At 43.7% G+C, this 22,493-nt stretch overlaps 1 protein-coding gene across 4 annotated transcripts in view; it reads left to right on the top strand.

The window, feature by feature from the left end:
* Window positions 1–22,493, top strand: part of DOCK11 (dedicator of cytokinesis 11) — a 481,846-nt gene that overhangs the window by 407,063 nt on the left and 52,290 nt on the right. For all 4 annotated transcript variants that reach the window (XM_073543480.1, XM_073543481.1, XM_073543483.1 and 1 more), the window contains one exon: window positions 935–1,048. In XM_073543480.1, coding sequence (XP_073399581.1) covers window positions 935–1,048 — 114 coding nt within the window. The remainder of the gene's footprint in view (window positions 1–934; window positions 1,049–22,493) is intronic.

Below are 22,493 nucleotides of genomic sequence, written 5' to 3' on the forward strand. Positions count from 1 at the left end.
CGGGTGGCATCCGTTGTCATCAGTACTAAAACGGATCCGCCATCCGTCCTTTTGGCGGATTTTGACTTATGCAAAAAACTGAAGTGTGAAAGAGGCCTTAGCGATATCGCTAGCAATATCGCTATAACATCACTGGTTTTTGTGACGTTATAGCGATATTGCTAGCGATATCGCTATGTCTGATCCTTACCTCCGACCGGCTCCCCGCTGATTATCGCTGATCACGCGAGAACATCCTGGGCCGTTTCTCATCATCAGCTTCCTGCTGGGCTTCTTGTGGCGCCAACGAGCGACGTGTGGACGCGGGCGGGAGGACGTCAGGATCGCCTCGTCTGACAGGTAAGTAGCGACCCCCGACCCCTGCTATGTCGCTGGTGAGATCTGCCTGTGTGGCAGCTCACTAGTGATCACTTAGCGATGCACCAGCGATCCTGACCGCGTCATATCGCTGGTCGGGATCACTGGTGCATCGCTAAGTGTGACACTACCTTTAGTCTAGTGTATCTTGCAATATTTCATGTTTTTTATATGGATAATGATAAGGGAATTGAAATAAAACACATTTTTTTTCTTCAAGAATGCATTTATCATAAACCCCTGATTCAAATAATAGGTCATTTTCTCATTAAACATTCAATTTAGGTTCACCGATGAAAGCTTACTAAAAAAAATCTTTTACAGACTCAAAAAATAGCCGTCAGTGACCCCTGTTCACCTCAAACAGTGCTTCAAGACCATCAAATTATTGATGAGGAGTGTTACTGCCCGTCAGCACAATGCGTGCAATGTTATATTTAATTCTGTTTATTGTACTTGTTATTATGAATTTGTATTCCTTACTTACATAATGTTATTATACAACATAAGAATAAGAATGATCTCCTTTTTGGTATTGGTGTAAATTATGTTTTCCTTTTTTTTTTTTATCACTTAGAAACTCACGCAACTCTATAGGACTCTCCACAATGCATATACGAAAATACTGGAAGTCATGCAGTCTGGAAAGCGGCTTCTGGGAACTTATTTCAGGGTGGCTTTTTATGGTCAGGTAAGACAAATTTGCAAATTAAAAATGGATTTTATCATTGAATTTTTCTACATGCATTTTTTCTTTAAAGTGGTTTTCCACTACTAGAACAACCCCTTCTTGATCTAAATGTTTGGCCCAAATATAATAAAGCTTATACTCCTTTCGTGTGCCGGCGACATTCCAGCGGGGTCGGCACTAGCATTCCCGGGGCTCTTGTATGGTTGCATGATATATGGTGCCCGGCGCCCAAAGAGGAAGTCCGGGCTGCGGCTGCTCTCTCACTTCCTCTTCATGAAGGCATGGACAGGGACGCCAGCGCTGATTGGGTGCCGGGCACCACGTGTCATGCAACCGCACGAGAGCCCCGGAACCGTGAGGGCTGACAACACTGGAACGGCGCCGGCACGGGAGGTGAGCATAGATTTTTTTTATTTTATCAGGGCCAAAGAATCAAGAAGGGGTTATCTTAGCAGTGGTCCACCTTTACTTTCTGTAGAGAAACCAAAGTACAAAAATACCCTACACTTGAAGTTTGTTGAGTTTGGAAAAAAATGGTGCTGACCGCTTTTCAGTATGTTAATGTAGACTTTAAAGGAATATCTGGTTGCAACCTTTATGACTAAAAAGAAAAGCTAACAAATATAACAAATTACCAAAATGCATCAAAACAATAACTGTAGTCCACTAACAACTGGTCAGACAGGTTTTGGAGATCACCGATTGAAATCGATTGTAAGTTTGTGTGAATTCTAGACCAGTTATTCTCAAACTGTCAGGCACCAGCAAGGTGTTGGTGAGGTATACCAACTTGGTAGGAGACAGTTTTCAAAGAAACTATAATTAGCTGCCCTGCCCCTTCTATGGCTGCAGTAATATTCAGCTTAAAAGGATCCTGTCACCTGGTTTGACTGATAGTAGATATGGCCAGCACCTTTCAGGCCTGATATACAGCATTCTAAGAAAGAGAAAAAGAGCTTATATCATACTCACCTGCGGGCGATACGGTTCGAGGGATGTCGCTGGTCACGATCCGGCGCCTTCCTTCTTCTTGCGATGCTGTCCTCCTTTTTGCTTTGTGTGGATGACACATCCCTATGTCATCTACACAGTCTCGCTGGCATCGCGCTCCTGGCAGGCGTACTTCTCTGCCCTGACTAGAGCACAGTAAAGTACTGCAGTGCGCATGCGCCAGGGCTTTTTGACTTTTCCCTGCACCTGCGCATGGTGGGTATAATAAATGTTCTTTTTTCTTTCTTTTTCTTCTCTTGCAAGTCAGGTTGGGGGCTTATATATACACTACCGTGTAAAAGTTTAGGGTCAATTAGAAATTTCCTTATTTTTGAAAGAAAAGAACTGTTTTTTTCCAATGAAGCTAACATTAAATGATTTCAGGAATACACTCTATACATTGTTAATGTGGTAAATGACTATTCTAGCTGCAAACGTCTGGTTTGTAATGCAATATGTTCATAGGTGTATAGAGGCCCATTTCCAAGAACTATCACTCCAGTGTTTTTATGGTACTTTGTGTTTGCTAACTGTGTAAGAAGGCTAATGAATGGTTAGAATTCCCTTGAATACCCTTGTGCAAGTTTGTTAGCATAGCTGAAAACAGATTGGCTGATTAGAAGCTATAAACCTGACCTTCCTTTGAGCTAGTTGAGAATCTGGACCATTACATTTGTTGGTTCCATTAAACTCACAAAATGGCCAGAAAAAAGATCATTCATGTGAAACTCGACAGTCTATTCTTGTTCTTAGAAATGAAGGCTATTCCATGCGAGACATTGCCAAGAAACTGAAGATTTCCTTCAACGGTGTGTACTACTCCCTTCAGAAGAGAGCACAAACAGGCTCTAACCAGAGTAGAAAGAGAAGTGGGAGGCCCCGCTGTACAACTGAGCAACAAGACAAGTACATTAGTCTCTGTAGTTTGAGAAATTGACACCTCACAGGTCATCAACTGGCAGCTTCATTAAATAGTACACGCAAAAGGCCAGTGTCAAGGTCCACAGTGAAGAGGTGACTGCGCGATGCTGGCCTTCAGGGCAGAGTGGCAAAGAAAAAGCCATATCTGAGACTGGCTAATAAAAGGAAAAGATTAATATGGGCAAAAAAACACAGACATTAGACCAAGGAAGAGTGGAAAAAAGTGTTATGGATACACGAATCCAAGTTTGAGGTGTTTGGATCACACAGAAGAACATTTGTGAGATGCAGAACAACTGAAAAAATGCTGGAAGAGTGCCTGACACCATCTATCAAGCATGGTGGAGGTAATGTGATGGTCTGGGGTTGCTTTAGTGCTGGTAAAGTGGGAGATTTGTACAAGGTAAAAGGGATTTTGAATAAGAAAGGCTATCACTCCATTTTGCAACACCATGCCATACCCTGTGGACAGCACTTGATTGGAGCCAATTTCATCCTACAACAGGACAATGACCCAAAGCACGCCTCCAAATTATGCAAGAACTATTTAGGGAAGAAGCAGGCGGCTGGTATTCTATCTGTGGAGTGGCCAGCGCAGTCACCAGATCTGAACCCCATTGAGCTGTTGTGGGAGCAGCTTGACCGTATGGTATGCAAAAAGTGCCCATCAAGCCAAACCAACTTGTGGGAGGGGCTTCTGGAAGCATGGGGTGAAATTTCTCCAGATAACCTCAGCAAATTAACTGCTAGAATGCCAAAGGTCTTCAATGCTGTAATTGCTGCAAAGGGAGCATTCTTTGATGAAAGCAAAGTTTGAAGGAGAAAATTATTATTTCAAATAAAAAATCTTTTTTTCGAACCTTGTCAATGTCTGGACTAGATTTTAAATTCATTTGGCAACTCATTTGCTTAATAAAAGTATGAGTTTTCACGGAAAACACAAAATTGTCTGGGTGACCCCAAAATCTGGAACAGTAGTGTACAGCATCTTAGAATGCTGTATATCAGACCGGAAAGGTGGTGGCCGTATCTCATATCAGTCAAACTTGGTAACAGGTTCGCTTATAGATTGGATCAGATTTTTATGGCCATATTACAATATTTGTATCAAAGGAAACTGTAAATGGTACTGTATTGTAAACGATTGATAGCTGCTGAGTAAAAAAAACAGATTGTATACGGACAGCACATGGATGAGAAGTGAGAAAAAAATCATCTCACTCACCTGGATGAGAATGGGACCGATAATTATTTATACACCAGTGAGAGCGAACCCTAACCAAGATCACGCCATTTACCCCAATTCCTGATCAGGCACATTTTCAGGTTCTTTCATACGTGCAGTTCATAAAGCTATCATTTTCCCTTCACCCATGACAGCACCACCTTGAGAGAGGTATCCACTCTGCCAGGACAGGAACCTACTGAGACATAAGGGGCGGCATCTCTCCCCCGCTTCAGTTGGCTTCTTGTCCTGGAAGGAATCCCACTGTGGCGGTGCCTGTCATGGCGAAGAGAAAAAAAAAAAAAAAAGAGGACCCAGGCCCGTGCCTGCGCGGGAAGAACAGGTAGCTTACCTGTAGCGCCGGCCGTCGGGTCCTGGAAGCACAGTCCCCGGGGTTCCTCTGGGCTCCGGGTTCGTGTGGGCGCGGATGGGATACCGGTGGCTCCGGGGAGCCCCCACCATGCTGCCCTCCCCTCGCGCACGCCGCATCTCGGTCCCCGTGGCAGGGGAGAGATGCTGGCTTCTTCCGGTCGCTGACGTCAGCGGCGCTGTGGATTCTGGGTGCGCTGGCTGATGTCAGCAAAAAGGCGACTGTGTAATGGCACCTGGTGCGGCGCCGGCCGGCTTTCTGAAGCGGTCGGCCGGCGGTCACAGGGGGAGGGGGAGGAAGAGGGAGACGCTCACCAGGACGGAGGCGCGTCATTTAAAAAGAGGAAGCGGCGGCAGAACGAGCGGTGCAAGATGGAGTCAGAACAGGAACACTCAGTGTCCCTGCCTCCTTCACAGCCCTCTGGCAGAAAACATGGAAGCCATTCAAGCAGCAGTCGCCGCAGCCACAGGTCGGGGGACTCCTCAAGGTCCAACGAGCACAGGTCACGTGCTCCGACGCAGCCTCCGAGTCCGGTACCCTTGATTACGGGTGGTGAGTGATCTTCATGAATGTTAGCTTTTTGTTAATAGGGTTTCTCTGTTGTATGCTCTACCCTGTAGGAAAGGCCCAGAAAAGCAGGAAACAAGAAGAACAATAGGGACTGTGCTATATGTAAGAATCCCCTAGCAAGAGACTGGCAGAAAGATCTCTGTGCCTCTTGCATCCAGCGGACTATGGCGGAGGAAGCGCCTAGTTTCGCAGCCAATTTGATATCCGCCCTCAGGTCAGAAATGGAGGATTCAATTAAGTCCCTATTGAAAAAAGGGAAGAAAAGTAGGAAGAATCCCCCTAGTTCTCCCTCAGAGTCCGCATCAGCCTCGTCTCAGGCAGAACAATCATCTTCCTCAGACTCCTCAGACAGTGACACGGGGTGTAAGCCATGTTTCCCTGTAGAAGACACAGATGCCCTTCTAAAGGCCATTAGAACCACAATGGGCCTACAGGAAGAAAGGGCGGCTAAAACCCTAGAGGATGTCATGTTTGGGGGGCTACAGGAGAGGAAAAAGCGGACCTTCCCAGTGAATGAAAAAATCCAGGCGCTTATTGAGAGAGAGTGGAAGAAACCGAAAAATCTGGGGCCCTTCTGTCCACCTCTAAGAGACAATATCCCTTTGAGCACAAGGATGCGGAGATATGGGATAAAGTCCCAAAAATAGATGCTGCAGTATCCAGGTCTTCCAAAAGGTCGGCCTTGCCCTTGGAAGACTCAGGGGTTCTTAGAGACCCGCTGGACAAGAAGGCGGACTCATATTTGAGGCACGCGTGGGAAGCGACAGCAGGAGGACTAAAGCCGGCGATAGCAGGCACCTGCACGGCACGCTCCCTCATGATTTGGCTGCAGCAGTTAGAAGAGAAACTAGCATCAAAGGTCCCAAGAGAGAAGATTTTAGCAGATAAGTATCTCTTGCACGGGGCAGCAGCTTTTTTGGCAGATACCTCGGCGGACTCTATGAGGTTGACAGCTAGAGCAGCGGGACTCTCAAATGCTGCTAGACGCGCATTATGGCTTAAGGGCTGCCCAGGTGACCTACATTCTAAACTAAATTGTGCTCTCTCCCCTGCGATGGTCGGTTCTTATTCGGCAAGAACTTGGACGATATCCTGGAGAAAGCAAGCGATAGGAAAAAAGGCTTCCCCAGGTTCCAGACGGAACAGAGAAGACAGCCCTTTCGGAGGGGAAGATTCAATAGGGGGCGTCCTCCCGCTGATAGGAGAAGATGGGAGGACAAAAGGAAAAAAGAGTCGGGATTTATGTTTGGTGGGGGTACCTCCACCTCAAAGAAATCGCCACAATGATGCCAGTATTCCAGTAGGGGGGAGATTGGCACTTTTTTTCCAGGTCTAGGAAAAGATCTCCTCCAATACCTGGATCCTGGGCATCCTAAGAGATGGCCTGAGAATCCCCTTTATTCGCCAGCCCAAACCCGTGGTTGTCATTACACCCATCAGAAAGATAACCGAAGAACAGTTGGCCTTAGAAGCGGAGATCCTGAGCCTGAGAGACAAGCGGGTACTTTACGAGGTCCCACATACACAGGAAGGAAGGGGATTCTATTCACCCCTTTTTCTCATAAAAAAACCGGATCAATCATTCAGGACTATCATAAATCTCAGACGGCTCAATCGATGGATAAGAAACCAGACCTTCAAGATGGAGTCAGTGGCTACGGCAGTGAAGCTACTACATCAAGATTGCTTTATGGCCGTAGTCGACTTAAAGGTTGCATATTATCACATCCCTATCCATCCAGATTACAAAAAATACTTGAGGGTTGCACTTTATATCCAAGGTGTACTGAGACATTTCCAGTTCAGAGCTCTTCCATTCGGTATATCCATAGCCCCGAGAGTTTTCACCAAGGTCATAGCAGAGGTGACAGCCTTTCTCCGGATTCACGATACGGTCATAATACCATACCTGGATGATTTCCTTATAGTGGGCAGCTCCGAAGACCACTGCATGGCGCAGTTGAGCCGGGTGACCGACACCTTGCAAGAATTAGGGTGGATAATCAATTTCAAAAAATCCAAATTACAACCCCTAAAAAAACAGACCTTCCTGGGATTCATGCTAGATTCAGTAAGGCAGGAGTGTCTGCTCCCAGAGTCCAAGATAGAGAAGGTGCAAAATCTGGCCTTGGTGGCCCGGAACCAGCCATGTATGACATTGAGAAGGGCAATGTCCCTACTGGGTACCCTAACATCCTGTATTCCGGCGGTCAGGTGGGCTCAATTTCACACCCGACAACTCCAGGGGGAGATATTATCAGCACAAAGATTGCTAAGAGGGCGTTTAGAAGGAAAGCTGGAGCTTTCCGTAAAAACCAGAGACTCTCTCAACTGGTGGCTGGACGATACAAATCTGACCTCAGGAATACCGTGGGACACTCAGACGACAGATGTAATTTTAACAGACACAAGCTCCTCGGGGTGGGGGGCACACCTAAGGTGCCTCATAGGCCAGGGCTCCTGGACACCTCAGGAAAGGGAGGCGTCTTCCAACCTAAGAGAACTGTTGGCAGTGAACAAGGCCCTAAGTCACTTCATTCCGCTACTCCAGGGTCGCAATGTATGCATCATGTCAGACAACAGGGTAACAGTGGCATACATCAACCACCAAGGAGGGACAAGATCACACTCCCTAATGAAAGCGGCGAGCGACATTCTGAGCAGAGCAGAGGAACATCTACACTCCTTGACAGCCTTACACATAAAATGGGCAGAAAACATAGAGGCAGATTTTCTGAGTCGCAATACACTGAGGCAAGGAGAATGGGCGCTAAATCGGTCCATTTTTCAAAAAATAACACAGCTTTGAGGGAAACCAGTAATAGACCTCTTTGCCAACAAGCACAACAGGCAAACAGAAAGGTTTTGCTCTCTAAACCCAAGGGAAAAGCCATGGGCAGTGGACTCATCCACATCCAGTGGAACTTCAGGCTGGCTTTTGCGTTCCCCCCAGTGGCTCTGATCCCAACAGTTGTCAGGAAGATCAGAAACAATCAAGCCAGGGTAATTCTAATAGCCCCGTTTTGGCCGAAAAGGCCCCGGTTTTCTCTACTACAAAGAATGTCCCTCTCCGATCCATGAGTTCTGCCAGAAATCCCGGACCTATTAGCTCAAGGCCCAATATTCCACGCTCAGGTCAAAGGATTCCATCTGACGGCGTGGAATTTGAAAGGTCGCTGTTAATGGATAAAGGGTTCTCCCCTGGGTTGGTGGCCACTCTGCTAAAAAGCAGGAAACCAGTGACGACTAACATCTACGGCAGAACATGGAATAAGTTCCTACAGTTCCTGGGTGAGCCGTTAGGAAAACAACCCCCGATTAGTACCATCCTGGAGTTCTTACAATCGGGGTTGCAGATGGGGTTAGCGTTGAACACACTTAAAGTTCAGGTGTCTGCACTAGGGGCGCTCTACAACTGCAAATTGGCATCAAATAGATGGGTAGCCAGATTCATTAAATCCTGCCATAGAGCTAGGCCTATCCCAATACCCAGAATAGCCCCCTGGGATTTAAACCTAGTGCTAGAAGCCCTTACAAAGGAACCGTATGAGCCGTTACACCAGCTACCCCTAAAGTTTCTGACCCTAAAGACATTCATTTTGGTGGCCCTTACATCAGCCCGCAGAATAAGCGACTTACAGGCTCTCTCAATAAATCCGCCCTATAAGCAAGTTTTTCAGGATAGGGTAGTATTAAGAACAGACCCCGCTTATCTGCCTAAGGTAGCATCAGATTTCCATCGGGGTCAGGAGATTGTCCTCCCATCCTTCTGCGAGAATCCGAAAAATTTGGGGGAGGAAAAATTCCATAGTTTGGATGCTAAGAGAGCTCTAGTAGAATATATATCTGTCACTAGCCATTGGAGGAGATCCCAGTCCCTATTCGTAGCTTTTCATGGTGCCAGGAAAGGCTATGGGGTTTCGAAAGGGACTATTACTAGATGGATTAGGGAGGCCATTAGTGTAGCCTACACAGCTAGTGTTATCCCGATTCCTGACGGCATCAAGGCTCATTCCACCAGAGCCGTGACGAGCTCCTGGGCTGAAAAGGCAGAGGTATCAATTGAACAGATTTGTAAGGCCGCTACCTGGCCCTCAACCTTTTTTAAGCACTATAGATTAAATCTATCCTCCTCTGCTGACTTAACCTTTGGTAGAAGGGTGCTGCAAGCGGTGGTCCCTCCCTAAGGTGTTCGAAGTCTCCAAAAATCTCTCAGGTGGTGCTGTCATGGGTGAAGGGAAAACCACCATGGTTACTTACCGGTAGCCGTTTTTTCCGGAACCCATGACAACACCCGTATATTCCCCCCCCTTTTTCACCGTATGGGTGTGCACAGTTAGTAGGGTGCTTTTGAGTGATGTGGTGTTGGATTAAACATGTAACTAACCGGGGAGTCCTCTCAATGCTCTGTAACCCAACTGAAGCGGGGGAGAGGTGCCGCCCCTTATGTCTCAGTAGGTTCCTGTCCTGGCAGGACGGATCCCTCTCTCAGGTGGTGCTGTCATGGGTTCCGGAAAAACCGGCTACCTGTAAGTATGCATGGTGGTTTTCTTTCATAAGTTTTTGCATCTTTTTTTTCTTGAAAAGTGGGGATTCATTTTACGTCACTGTTATATTCTTTGTTTTTTTTTGTTGCTGGTATCAGGCAATATGAGTAGGAAAAAAGGAATTTTTTTTTTTTCAGTTTTTTTAATAACCACAAAGGACCACTAAAATGCATTTATAAATTTGTTACCTATTCTGTAAAAATGATTTTTTTTCTGGGACAGGGCTAGTAACAGTGTTTTAGATTGCCACTGCTGTTTTAATTTATTTTTTATTGGCTATTTTTTACTTATTTATATATTCATTTTATTTTTAATTTATTTGACATATTGTGCCCTCTGTAAGGTTATAAAGAGGAGGAGGGATTTCAATATGTTATATTTTCATCTTATTTCTCTTGTCTGGGGCTGGTATATGAGGCTGCTTTCATGTATCAGTTTTTTGCCATCAGTCACAATCTGTTGGCTCGACGGACCCGTCGCAGATTGCGAAAAACTGATGTGACGGATCCGTTTTTTCATCCATTTCTTCCTTTTTTTGACGGATCTGTTTTTAAAAACGCCCACAGACAGACAGATATACACTCACTGGCCACTTTATTAGGTACACCTGTCCAACTGTGTGTTAAGACTTAATTTCTAATCAGCCAATCACATGGCGGCAACTCAGTGCATTTAGGCATGTAGACATGGTCAAGACAATCTCCTGCAGTTCAAACCGAGCATCAGTATGGGGAAGAAAGGTGATTTGAGTGCCTTTGAACGTGGCATGATTGTTGGTGCCAGAAGGGCTGGTCTGAGAATTTCAGAAACTGCTGATCTACTGGGATTTTCACGCACAACCATCTCTAGGGTTTACAGAGAATGGTCCGAAAAAGAAAAAAAATCCAGTGAGCGGCAGTTCTGTGGCCGGAAATGCCATGTTGATGCCAGAGGTCAGAGGAGAATGGGCAGACTGGTTCGAGCTGATAGAAAGGCAACAGTGACTCAAATTGCCACCCGTTACAACCAAGGTAGGCAGAAGAGCATCTCTGAACGCACAGTGCGTCGAACTTTGAGGCAGATGGGCTACAGCAGCAGAAGACCACACTGGGTACCACTCCTCTCAGCTAAGAACAGGAAACTGAGGCTACAATTTGCACAAGCTCATCGAAATTGGACAGTAGAAGATTGGAAAAACGTTGCCTGGTCTGATGAGTCTCGATTTCTGCTGCGACATTCGGATGGTAGGGTCAGAATTTGGCGTAAACAACATGAAAGCATGGATCCATCCTGCCTTGTATCAACGGTTCAGGCTGGTGGTGGTGGTGTCATGGTGTGGGGAATTTTTTCTGGGCACTCTTTGGGCCCCTTGGTACCAATTGAGCATCGTTGCAACGCCACAGCCTACCTGAGTATTGTTGCTGACCATGTCCATCCCTTTATGACCACAATGTACCCAACATCTGATGGCTACTTTCAGCAGGATAATGCGCCATGTCATAAAGCTCGAATCATCTCAGATTGGTTTCTTGAACATGACAATGAGTTTACTGTACTCAAATGGCCTCCTCAGTCACCAGATCTCAATCCAATAGAGCATCTTTGGGATGAGGTGGAACGGGAGATTCGCATCAGGGATGTGCAGCCGACAAATCTGCGCCAACTGTGTGATGCCATCATGTCAATATGGTCCAAAATCTCTGAGGAATGCTTCCAGCACCTTGTTGAATCTCTGCCACGAAGAATTGAGGCAGTTCTGAAGGCAAAAGGGGGTCCAACCCATTACTAGCATGGTGTACCTAATAAAGTGGCCAGTGAGTGTATAGACAGCTCGATAGATAGATAGAGATAGAATACATAGATATATCTATGTCTATAGACCCGAGGTGAACTGACAGCAATCAGTTCATGTCCGGTCAGGCGGAGAGGCTGTGCAGGCAGCTTCTTAGTCATTCCTCTGTGGTTTACAGCCGGGCCGGTCGCATTAGCACCGTGGGACATGACTATACGGCAGACAGGTATGGATATTGTTGCTTTTTTATTTTGGAACTTTACAGGAAAGCAAGGGCTTTGAATGGATTGGGAGTGAAATAAAGATGGAAAAAATGTGTGTTTATTTATTTCATTAAAAGTCTTTTTTCTTAATGTGTGTGTTTTTTTAACCCCTTTCAGACTAGTGGATTAATAATGGATAGATGCCATATTACCCCATATGCCACCGCTACAGTATAATGGGAAGTGCCGGAATTGGCGCATTTTACAGATGCACCTTTTCTGGGGTGGCTGGGGATTTTTTTTAGCCGGGGGGGCCAAAAACAATAGTCCCTCTCTTGGCTATTAATATCTGCCCTTAGTCACTGGCTTGCTCTCTCTGGTGGAGAAAATTGGGCGGGAGCCCACACCAGTTTTTTCCATGAATTAATCCTTTAATTTAACACCTACAGCTCCAAAATTTTACACAAATACACTAATAACATTATTAGTGAGGGACATATAAAAATATAATGGATATGCAATGGTTTACCATATGTAAACCATGTCTCACATCCTGTCGTGTTCTATAATGATTTTACAGAAGCCGACAATTGAATTATTGTCTATTCTGCTATCTAGCTCTGTATGAAATATAAATATATATATATACTAGCTGAAGAGCCCGGCGCTGCCCGGGCATAGTAACTAAATATGGTTAGTTATAACAAATTATAATGAATGAATATATATATATATATATATATATATATATCCATAGATATATAGCTGAGTGTAGAGCCCTGCCCACTCCGCATAGCAACATTCACTATAATATCCCACATCATCCCGTAAGCCAGAGCTACCAGACAGCAACCCCTAATATACCACATTGACCCATCAGCCAGAGCCACCGGACTACTACCCCTAATATATCACATCATTCCATCAGCCAGAGCCACCGGACAATTACCACTAATATCCCACATCATCCCGTCAGCCTGGAGTCAGATCCAGAGCGCTAAGTGGAATGGTGCTAACTTCCATACCGGGGATCCCTTTTAGAGAGGCCTGGTGTCAGAATCAGAGCGCTGAGGGATTTACCATAACTTCCATACCGGAGATCCCTTTAAGAGAGGCCTGAGGTCAGTACCAAAGCGCAGAGTGGATTTGTCCTAACTTCCGTACTGGGGATACCTTTAAGAGAGCCTGGGATCAGAACCAGAGTGCTGAGTGGATTTGCCCTGACCTGATTTGCATACCAAAGATCCCTTTAATAGAACCCTGGGGTCAGAATCAGAGTGCTGAGGGATTTGCCCTAACTTCCATACAGGAGATCCCTTTAACAGAGCCTGGGGTCAGAACCAGAACACTGAGTGGAATTGCCCTAACTTCCATACCGGGGATCCTTTTAAGAGAGGCCTGGCATCAGAACCAGAGTGCTTAGTGGAACGGTCCTAACTTCCATACCGGGGATCCCTTTAAGAGAGGCCTGGCATCAGAACCAGAGCGCTGAGTGGATTTGCCCTGACTTCCATACCAATGATCCCTTTAATAGAAGCCTGGGGTGAAAATCAGAGCGCTGAGGGATTTACCATAACTTCCATACCGGAGATCCCTTTAAAAGAGCCTGGGGTCAGTACCAGAGCATTTGAAGGCAATTGCCCTGACTTCCATACCGGAGATCCCTTTAAGAAAGGCCTGGGGTTAGTATCAAAACGCAGAGTGGATTTTCCCTATATTCCATACCAATGATCCCTTTAAGAGAAACTGGGGTCAGAACCACAGAGCTGAGTGGAACGGTCCTAACTTCCATACCGGAGATCCCTTTAAGTGAGGCCTGGGGTCAAAACCAAAGCACTGGATGGATTTGCTATGACTTCCATACCAATGATCCCTTTAAGAGGGAAGATGTGCCTATATTATGGAGGATGTGTGATGGGGATATAGGCACGGGAGGGGGGGATTAATTTCTGTCATGTGCTCTCTGCTTTTTTGGGGGGGGCAGACAATGGCTGGGAGCTTATGTTCCCAGGGATGCTAGATTTTTTCCCACCATGTCAGTGTCTGCTGAGGTGTTGTCAAGTGGGAAAACTTGCTCATAGCAACCAATCACAGTTCAGCTTCTTTTAACCATCTCTGGTTAAATGAGAGATGCTTAGTGATTGGTTGCAAGGAAAACTTGCTCATAGCAACCAATCAAAGCTCAGCTTATTTTGAACAGCTCTATTGAAATGAAAGATGCTTCGTGATTGGTTGGTGATACACACATACATTCAGTTTTATATATAGAGATATATATGTGTCTTACTGACATATATCTACTAGCTGAAGAGCCCGGCGCTGCCTGGGCATAGTAACTAACTGTGGTTAGTTATAACAAATTATAATTATCCTCCATCCCATAGTCCCGTGCCCATATACCTATCATACATATCCTCCATCCCATAGTCGAGTGCCCATATACCCTTCACACATCCTCCATCCCATAGTCCCATGCCCATATACCCATCATACATATCCGCCATCCCATAGTCCCGTGCCCATATACCCATCACACATCCTTCATCTCATAGTCCCAAGCCCATATACCCATCATACATATCCTCCATCCCATAGTCCCGTGCCCATATACCCATCACACATCCTTCATCTCATAGTCCCATGCCCATATACCCATCATACATATCCGCCATCCCATAGTCCTGTGCCCATATACCCGTCTTACATATCCTCCATCCCATAGTCCAGTGCCCATATACCCATCACACATCCTCCATCCCATAGTCCCGTGCCCATATACCCATTATGACATCATCATCACCATGGCAACCGTTATGACATAACCGTCACCATTGCAACCTATTAAGACATCATCGTCACCATGGCAACCATTGTGACAGCATCTTCGCCATTGCAACCTATTATGACATTAGCGTCGCCATGGCAACCATTATGACATCATAATGAGGGGCGGGACTTGCAACCTATGATGACATCAGCGTCTCCATGGCAACCATTATGACATCATAATGAGGGGCGGGGCTTGATACACAAACTTTTTCCCCATTATGTAGATAGGGGCAAAATTGTTTGGTGAATTGGAACGCGTGGGGTTAAAATTTGGCCTCACAACATAGCCTATGACGCTCTCGGGGTCCAGACGTGTGACTGTGCCAAATTTTTTGGCTGTAGCTGCGACAGTGCGGATGCCAATCCCGGACACACACACACACACACACACACACACACACACACACATACACACCCACATTGAGCTTTATACTGTATTAGATAGACTGTATATATGTTTTCACGAATATTTGAGGTTATGGACCCATTATATGTCCATTTTGCAAGCTGGAGACGTGCGGATGCCATACGGATGTCACACGGTTACTTTGATGTGAGGAAATCGCATCCTCGCATTGCACATGGATGACATATGGATCACTGTTCATGAAACATTTGTGCGATTCTCGTCCGTGAAAAACGGACTGATTTTTTTTTTTTTTTTTTTTTTTATACGTCTAGTGTGACTCCGGCCTTCGGAAGAGGAAGCGCTTATTTAATAAACTGTCTGTGCCTTTTTATTGGGGACTTTGGCTACTATGCAGTGACCTTTGAGAATGTCTCTTTTTAATAGGAGCTGGACTGCATGGATGTTTAAAGTCTGTAGGTGGTCTGAAAGGAGTTAACACCTTTATTGTTTAATTTTGTACTTATTACAATGTTATGGTGTGTGACATAGATGACTGTGTCTCTTGTTTTGTCACTTGAGTTTTCTACTTTGGCTGTTTATAATCATCAGCTCTCCAGAAATCCTTTGTATGTTACCACAAGACTATAATAACACAATGTTACCAAGGTTTTGTCCCTTGGACAATTTTGAGTGTTCCTGATAGATTTTTTTCATGCTGATTTCAGAAATGACTTCAGATTTTTCCTATCACGTAAGTTTTTTGAGAAATGATACGAAACATTATAATAATCTGTTATAATTCTAAAAACTCATATATGAACTTTTTCTGAAACAGTATTCTGAATTTTCCACTGAAATAACATAAATCGCTGATCTATAGGGATAAGCGAGTAGTGAAATACTCGGACTCGCTGTACTCGTTACGAGTAGCTCCTAATACTCGGGTACTCGTAACGGGTAGCTAGTCCAATGTAAGTCTATGGAAAATGCGAGTAATGGGCTGTGTGTGTGTGCGGGGCTGTGCTTGCCTGTGCGTGACTGTGCTGGGCTGTGCAGGACTGTGCTGAGTTGTGCAGGGACTGTGCCGGGCTGTGCGGGGACTCTGCCGGGCTGTGCGGGGACTGTGCCGGGTTATGCGGGGCTGTGCAGGACTGTGCCGGGCTGTGCGGGGACTATGCCGGGCTGTGTGGACTGTGCCGAATATTGCGAGGTGAGTAGTGAAATTTACTCGCCAGGATTCGATTATCCCATTACTCGCCAAGAACCGATTCCTAACAAGTATACTCGCTCATCCCTACTGATCTACACATATGCAAGCACTTATTATGCGAATTCTGTGCAGGCGCAATGAATCATTCGGCTGGCCATGTACGGAGCATACCACATCTCCTGGGCAGGGGAGGAATCAAAAGACAATACTGACATACTTAGAGCATGGCTGAATGGATCACGACCTTCAATGCCGTTCGCTGTCCCAATGATATGGAGAGCAGAGAGATCATGTAACAGATTGCTACTTCTGCCTTACAAATGTAACAAGGATTTTCAGGGAAGAATAAGAAATCAATAGAATATCATAATCTTCCTTCAGCCATAAGACCAGTGCCACATGATGAAAGTCTTCATGTTCCAAAGCCGCCCAAAGTATGCACAATGGAGGATGACGAAGATGAACTAACAATGTCACTGGAAAATGAAACTGCTGCAGACCCAGACTTTGAGCCTTCTACATCTAATCCACATCTGTTCAGTCAAGCTGATCTAAGTGACTTAGTCAGAGATTTGAAATTGTCAAAGAGGCAGGCAGAATTATTGGGATCAAGGCTACAAGAACGGAATCTCTTATTACCAGGAACAAGAGTTTCTGTTTTTCCCAGTTGTCAGGACGACCTAAATCAATTTTTAAACCATGTCGACAGTTTAACCTTTCGCAGCGATGTTTTGGGGTTGTTTGGTGCTCTTGGATGCGAATATGACCCGAAGGAATGGCGACTGTTAATTGACTTGTCAGCTTTAAGTCTGAATGCTGTTTTACTAAACAACGGAAATATCTATCCTTCTATACTTATTGGACATGCCATACACATGAAAGAAATGTATGAGAATATGGAGTTACTGTTGACCCATATTAATTATAGAAATTATAACTGGAACATATGTAGTGATCTAAAAGTTGTTGCACTTCTTCTTGGACTGCAGCTTGGATATACCAAGTATTGTTTTACTTGTGAGTGGGACAGTCATGCTCGAGAAATGCACTATTTCAGAAATAACTGGCCACTCCGCGAAAACCTGGTTGCTGGACAGAAGAATGTTAATCATAATCCTCTTGTTGATGCAGCAAAGATATTTCTCACTCCTTTGCATATTAAACTTGGGCTTATGAAGAATTTTGTCAAAGCAATGAACAAAGAATTGGAAGCCCTTTCTTACTTGTGACAGAAATTTACAAGAATAAGTGATGCAAAGATTAAAGAAGGTATTTTTATTGGCCCACAGATCAGAGATATAATGAATGTCAGTAGCTTTGATGGTCTTTTGCAAGGTGCCGAACAAGTGGCATGGAGAGCCTTTAAAGATGTGACCTTCAACTTCCTTGGCAACAGCAGGGCATCGAACTTTGAACAACTCATGGACAACATGCTAACAGCATATCATTTGATGAAATGCAATATGTCACTAAAAATGCATTTTCTACATTCTCACGTGGACTTTTTTCCAGCCAATCTTGGTGCCATTAGCAATGAACATGGTGAAAGATTTCACCAAGACATTGCGCTGATGGAGAAAAGGTACCAGGGAAAGTGGAGTACGTCAATGCTGGCTGACTATTACTGGAATCTTATTCGAGAAGCATCTGACACTGATTTTAAATGAAAGTCATCTGCAAAATACTTTTGAACAATTGCTTTTGCTACGACGTCATAATATAGACTATAAACTGTTGTTTCTTAAAAACCTTACATGATACAGACTTTTGGAGCACATATTCGTGTTCAGCATATCAAAATCTATCAGGTACAAGAACATTTTCTCAGGGGACAAGAACTTCCGTGAAATTTGTTGTGCAGTGTAATTATAAAGGACAAATCACAACTTCCAGTGAGAAGATTTGGATTTAGAATGTAAATATATTTTCCATTAATCTTGTCCCTGCATCACACCACGTGGGAATTCACTGCCCTGTAATAGGGGAGGCAGAAATTTTATACACCTGGCACTGCTCCCTTCTTGTGTATTTTAAATCTGTAGTATCAGACAAAGGGCGTATTCGGATGTCCGTGTTTTTCACTGATGACAAAAATGGTCCAGGTTTAATCTGTGATTTTGTTCAGTTACATCAGATTTCCATCCGTGTCATCCAAGTTTGATCAGAGTTGTGAGGCAGTGACAGATGTTATATGCGGTCGCTATGTGTCCCCCAGGATGCGCATAGAAAAGTATTAAGACCGCAGGAGTGCATTGCAGTCACAGCTATAGCTGTGATTGCAGTGCAAAATAAAAGTAAGTTTGGTCTTGGTCAAGCTATTTGTCCTAGGCAAATTTAAGAAAATCCGGCATGAACTTTTATTTTTGGAGCGAACCACAGGATGGTAGTGGGGCAGTTTACTCCCTCCAGGCCGGGTGTTACAAGTAGCTCATGGCCACAGATTCCATTTTAAAAACCCAGCAGCAAAGGGTTGGGGGTGTCAGATTGGAGTTTGCAAGTTGCAGAGCAGGTGGCTCTGTGCAACCCCACGCCTCTGTGAACCTAACACAGAGCCTGGGAACTCAAGGCGGCTGACACACCCAGAAGCACGGCGATGTCGTTGCCCACAGCAACGGGTTCTGAGTTTTGGACTGTGTTTACGGAAACCCGTCTGCGATCCAGAGTACATTATTCCTTTGAGTGAGTTTTTTTGGACATTAAAGATATTTTCTTTTGAACTTTCCTTGGTCCCTGCCTATCTGTCGCACTGCACAAACCCGCTGCACTACAGAGCTTTATCAGTTTTTCACAGATTAGAAAAAAAAGAAAAAAATTTATTTACTGTCTTCTATCTAGAAACCTGTGAAAAATAGACCCATACACTCCCATTGCCGATTTTGATCTGATACTTGGATCAATATTGGACATGTCTCCACAATTTTGCGCGGACCACTTGGTCCACTAAATAAATAGATCAGACATGTGAACAGCCCCAAAGACTATTGTAGGTATGAGTACTATCTATAAAAAAAAAGGTAGAATTTGTATGTCAAAAATAGAGGTCTGAATGAGGCCTAACCGAAAACATTACACAGAAGGAGCCAGTGCTGATAATGGGACTAAAGCCTCGTTCACACGTGTTTCCAGTATGTATTGCACATATGACAAGGGCCAATACAATTCTATAGGTCCGTGAAAGACAAGTACGGTAAGCACACAGATTACATCCAAGTGCCATCCGTGAGCTGTTGTGTTTAACAATGTAAAGTATAGGAAAATGGACACATGGACGACAAATTGATGGAAAACACCTACACCAATACTGTTTTTTTCATGTGCACGTTTTATACTGACGTGTGAAGGAGGCCTAAAGGACATTACATTCTGCATCCAAACTTCCATTACGTCTCTTACAGCAGCAGCAAAACATATAGAAATAAAGGTTGCAAAATCGACTAAGAAGAGACTTACAGTACATATCTCAAAATTGACAGCCAACAGTAATTTCATCAGTAGATCTGTCACAAAGGCCTGTCTTGATTAATAAAAGTGTTCACATTAATTTGGAGTCCAAATTAAATATTTACTCTACAGACAAAAGAGAGGGGTTACCAAATATTTTGAACTGAAGACCAAGAGAACCTTGCTGATCTTTTATAATTGTAAGCCCTAAATTGTGCTACTTTAAACTAGGGGGTAATGCATATTTTAAAAGGTTTTCTTCCACTTTATTTGGGATTTTTTTTTATCTAATTTTATCTAAGCTAGTAGTCCTACAATAGGATTTGCACTATGTAAGAAAAACTACACTGAAAATTATCTCTAGAAGAGCCATCAGATTCGAGAGCTGGGAAATAAATCAGCTGAATAATTTTGACAAAGGACACCTTTTGGCTAAATATTGGTAGCAATATAGTCAGGTATCAAAAATTTTGACTTCTAATTCAATCTACTGTATTTGAGGTTACTGGATTGAGAGACAGGTAGAAATCTCAGCACGGCCTATTTTATGATAATTATACAATACCAGAACAATTTGGTAATGCAGAAAACCTGGGCTTGAATAGTGAAAGGATTATGAACCTCTTCAATCCCTTCCTGCAAGAGAAGCAGGTTGAAAGTTGCAGACTAAAAATGAAAACCTTTTTTTTTTTATTTCTGGAGATAATCATAGTAATAACAGATCCTGTAATGTTACTGGTACATATCAGGCTGATAGTTGCTTGGATTTTAGTAGAGCAATATAAAACTTGAGACAAACTTTCTCCCATAATCCATGTATGTTTAACTACACTTTATTGAGCCAATATGGGTGAGGGCTCGCCTCATTGTATATGGAGCAACATACCAGACACTTTCCATTCTTTACTTATTCCCATTAAATGTCTGCTCAGAATATTACAGGAAACCTGTCACTCAATTCATACTGACCAAACCACATGCAACATGAATTGGAGCCTGTCTTTACAATTGCAGCCATGTACTGTATATTTTGAAGAGCTGCTTTAGGTGACAGGTTTTTCTTGTGTACACATAGCAAGAGACTTGTCAATCACCTTGAGCGACGCTGGGTAAGGCAAGCCCGGGTGCAGTGCCGGACTAGTCTTATCTTGGCCTATGGTCCTTTTCAAATTGTGCAGCCAGGTTCTCATTCATGCTGCCTGCCATTTGGACTGCATGAGTAGAGAGACAGATTCCCTTTAAGTTTTCCCATGAACATAGAGATGTTAAAAGCTGCCTGAGATGTTTCATGATTGATCATGTTTAATGAACAGGCTTCCTTTCTTTATTAATGGTACCAACATTGTATAACCTTGAGCGTTTATGGAAGAGAGTCTGGTCCTATTGTTGGTATTCAGCTTAATTATTTCCCTTATCAATGGGGTAAGAAGGTTGGATGACAAAGCCAATTCCTGCAAGTAACCTAGCATGGTAATGGTGTCCAGTTGTCTTCTCTAGTTAGATTATAAGGCAGTCTGTTTATACAGGATGCTCAGAGCAACTTTTTGGTTAACTTTCATAAGGTTTCAGAAGAATGCAGTAATTCCCCATCTTGAAAGAGGCTACCTTCTCTAAACAACAACAAAAATGTACTTTTTAAGCTTTACATTTACTTGTCAATACAAAATGACCATACACAGATACATCTGGTAATAGGGAGCTACAGTATAAGTATCTGCAGATGATCATGTTTTGGTCTACAAAAACCTTTAAAACTCCTACATTAATGTAATAAGGGGAAATTTCCTCTAAAAATATAGAGGGACTTTCTCCACCTCTATTGAAGTCTGATAATTATAAATGTCAACTTTGACTAGTAACAATTAATATACAACTTAGTGGTGTCTTAACATTATCTGTTCCTTATTCTATATAATAACTTAGACAAAACCATGTAACAATAAAGAATATTTCAAAACTACAATTACATAATATACCACCCATGTTACCTAATCACATACATCCAATAAGCATCCCACTTGGCTTAACTGTCCCTATATATAAATCAAGGGTTTAATAACTGTGCAGATATAAATATCTAGTAGGGTATGCAGGACTCAGTAAGTAGGGGGTTACAAGGAATCAGGAGGTACTCAGCCAATGTGCTCATTATGGTGCCATAATGGAGTAATTGAGAGCATATGGGCAAATCTAGGGTTTTAAGTACAGAAGCCAAGAGAAAGTTTTAGGTGAAAGGAAATTATGTCATTCTATTGTATTATTCCCCACCCACTGGCTAAGGTTCATTCCTAGCTGAACATGTTTTAAGCAATTGACTGGACATCCTTATTGTCTCACCTCCTCCCCCCTCTGCAACCACACTGTAGCACTCAACCTGATGAGAACTATATCAGCGGGGGGCATTATTCATGTGGAATACATGTGGTGGAAATATATATATATATATATATTATGTGAGCATCCGCAATGCAGGTGGGAAAGTGCTCACCGTACCTTTTCCCTGCAGGACCTGCAGGTGTATGAGAACCTACAGTGATGTCATGATGATCACATGACTAGTACCTGGACCTGTGGTTCAGTCTGTGTTGGGAGAGAGGTGGAACTACCACGTGGCTTCCATGGGAGCTAAGGACGCTGTGTGCCTGCAGGACAAGCACTCTGAGAGACTTTATTTTTGTTTTACCTTTTTGCCAGAAAGGCTTTGTTTGTTTTTCCTGATCCCTGTGAAGGTTTATGCTGTCTAAAATAAATCAGCAGGTGAATTTCTACTAGGACTGTTCCTGTGTCTACCTTTGTGAAGCAGCGGAGCGAGTCAACCCCTCACAATATATATTTTCATACATGGGCTAACGTGCAATATCTCTCTCTCTGTATTTATATACTGTATAATACACATATGTACAGTTGTGCTCAAAAGTTTACATACCCCGGCAGAATGTTTGCTTTCTTGGCTTTTTTTTTTCCAGAGAATATGAATGATAACGCCAAAACTTTTTCTCCACTCATGGTTAGTGGTTGG

The sequence above is a fragment of the Dendrobates tinctorius genome, unplaced genomic scaffold, assembly GCF_039654945.1.
Source record: "Dendrobates tinctorius isolate UK_male_01 unplaced genomic scaffold, ASM3965494v1 ptg000133l, whole genome shotgun sequence".
In the NCBI taxonomy this organism is placed as follows: Eukaryota; Metazoa; Chordata; class Amphibia; order Anura; family Dendrobatidae; genus Dendrobates; species Dendrobates tinctorius.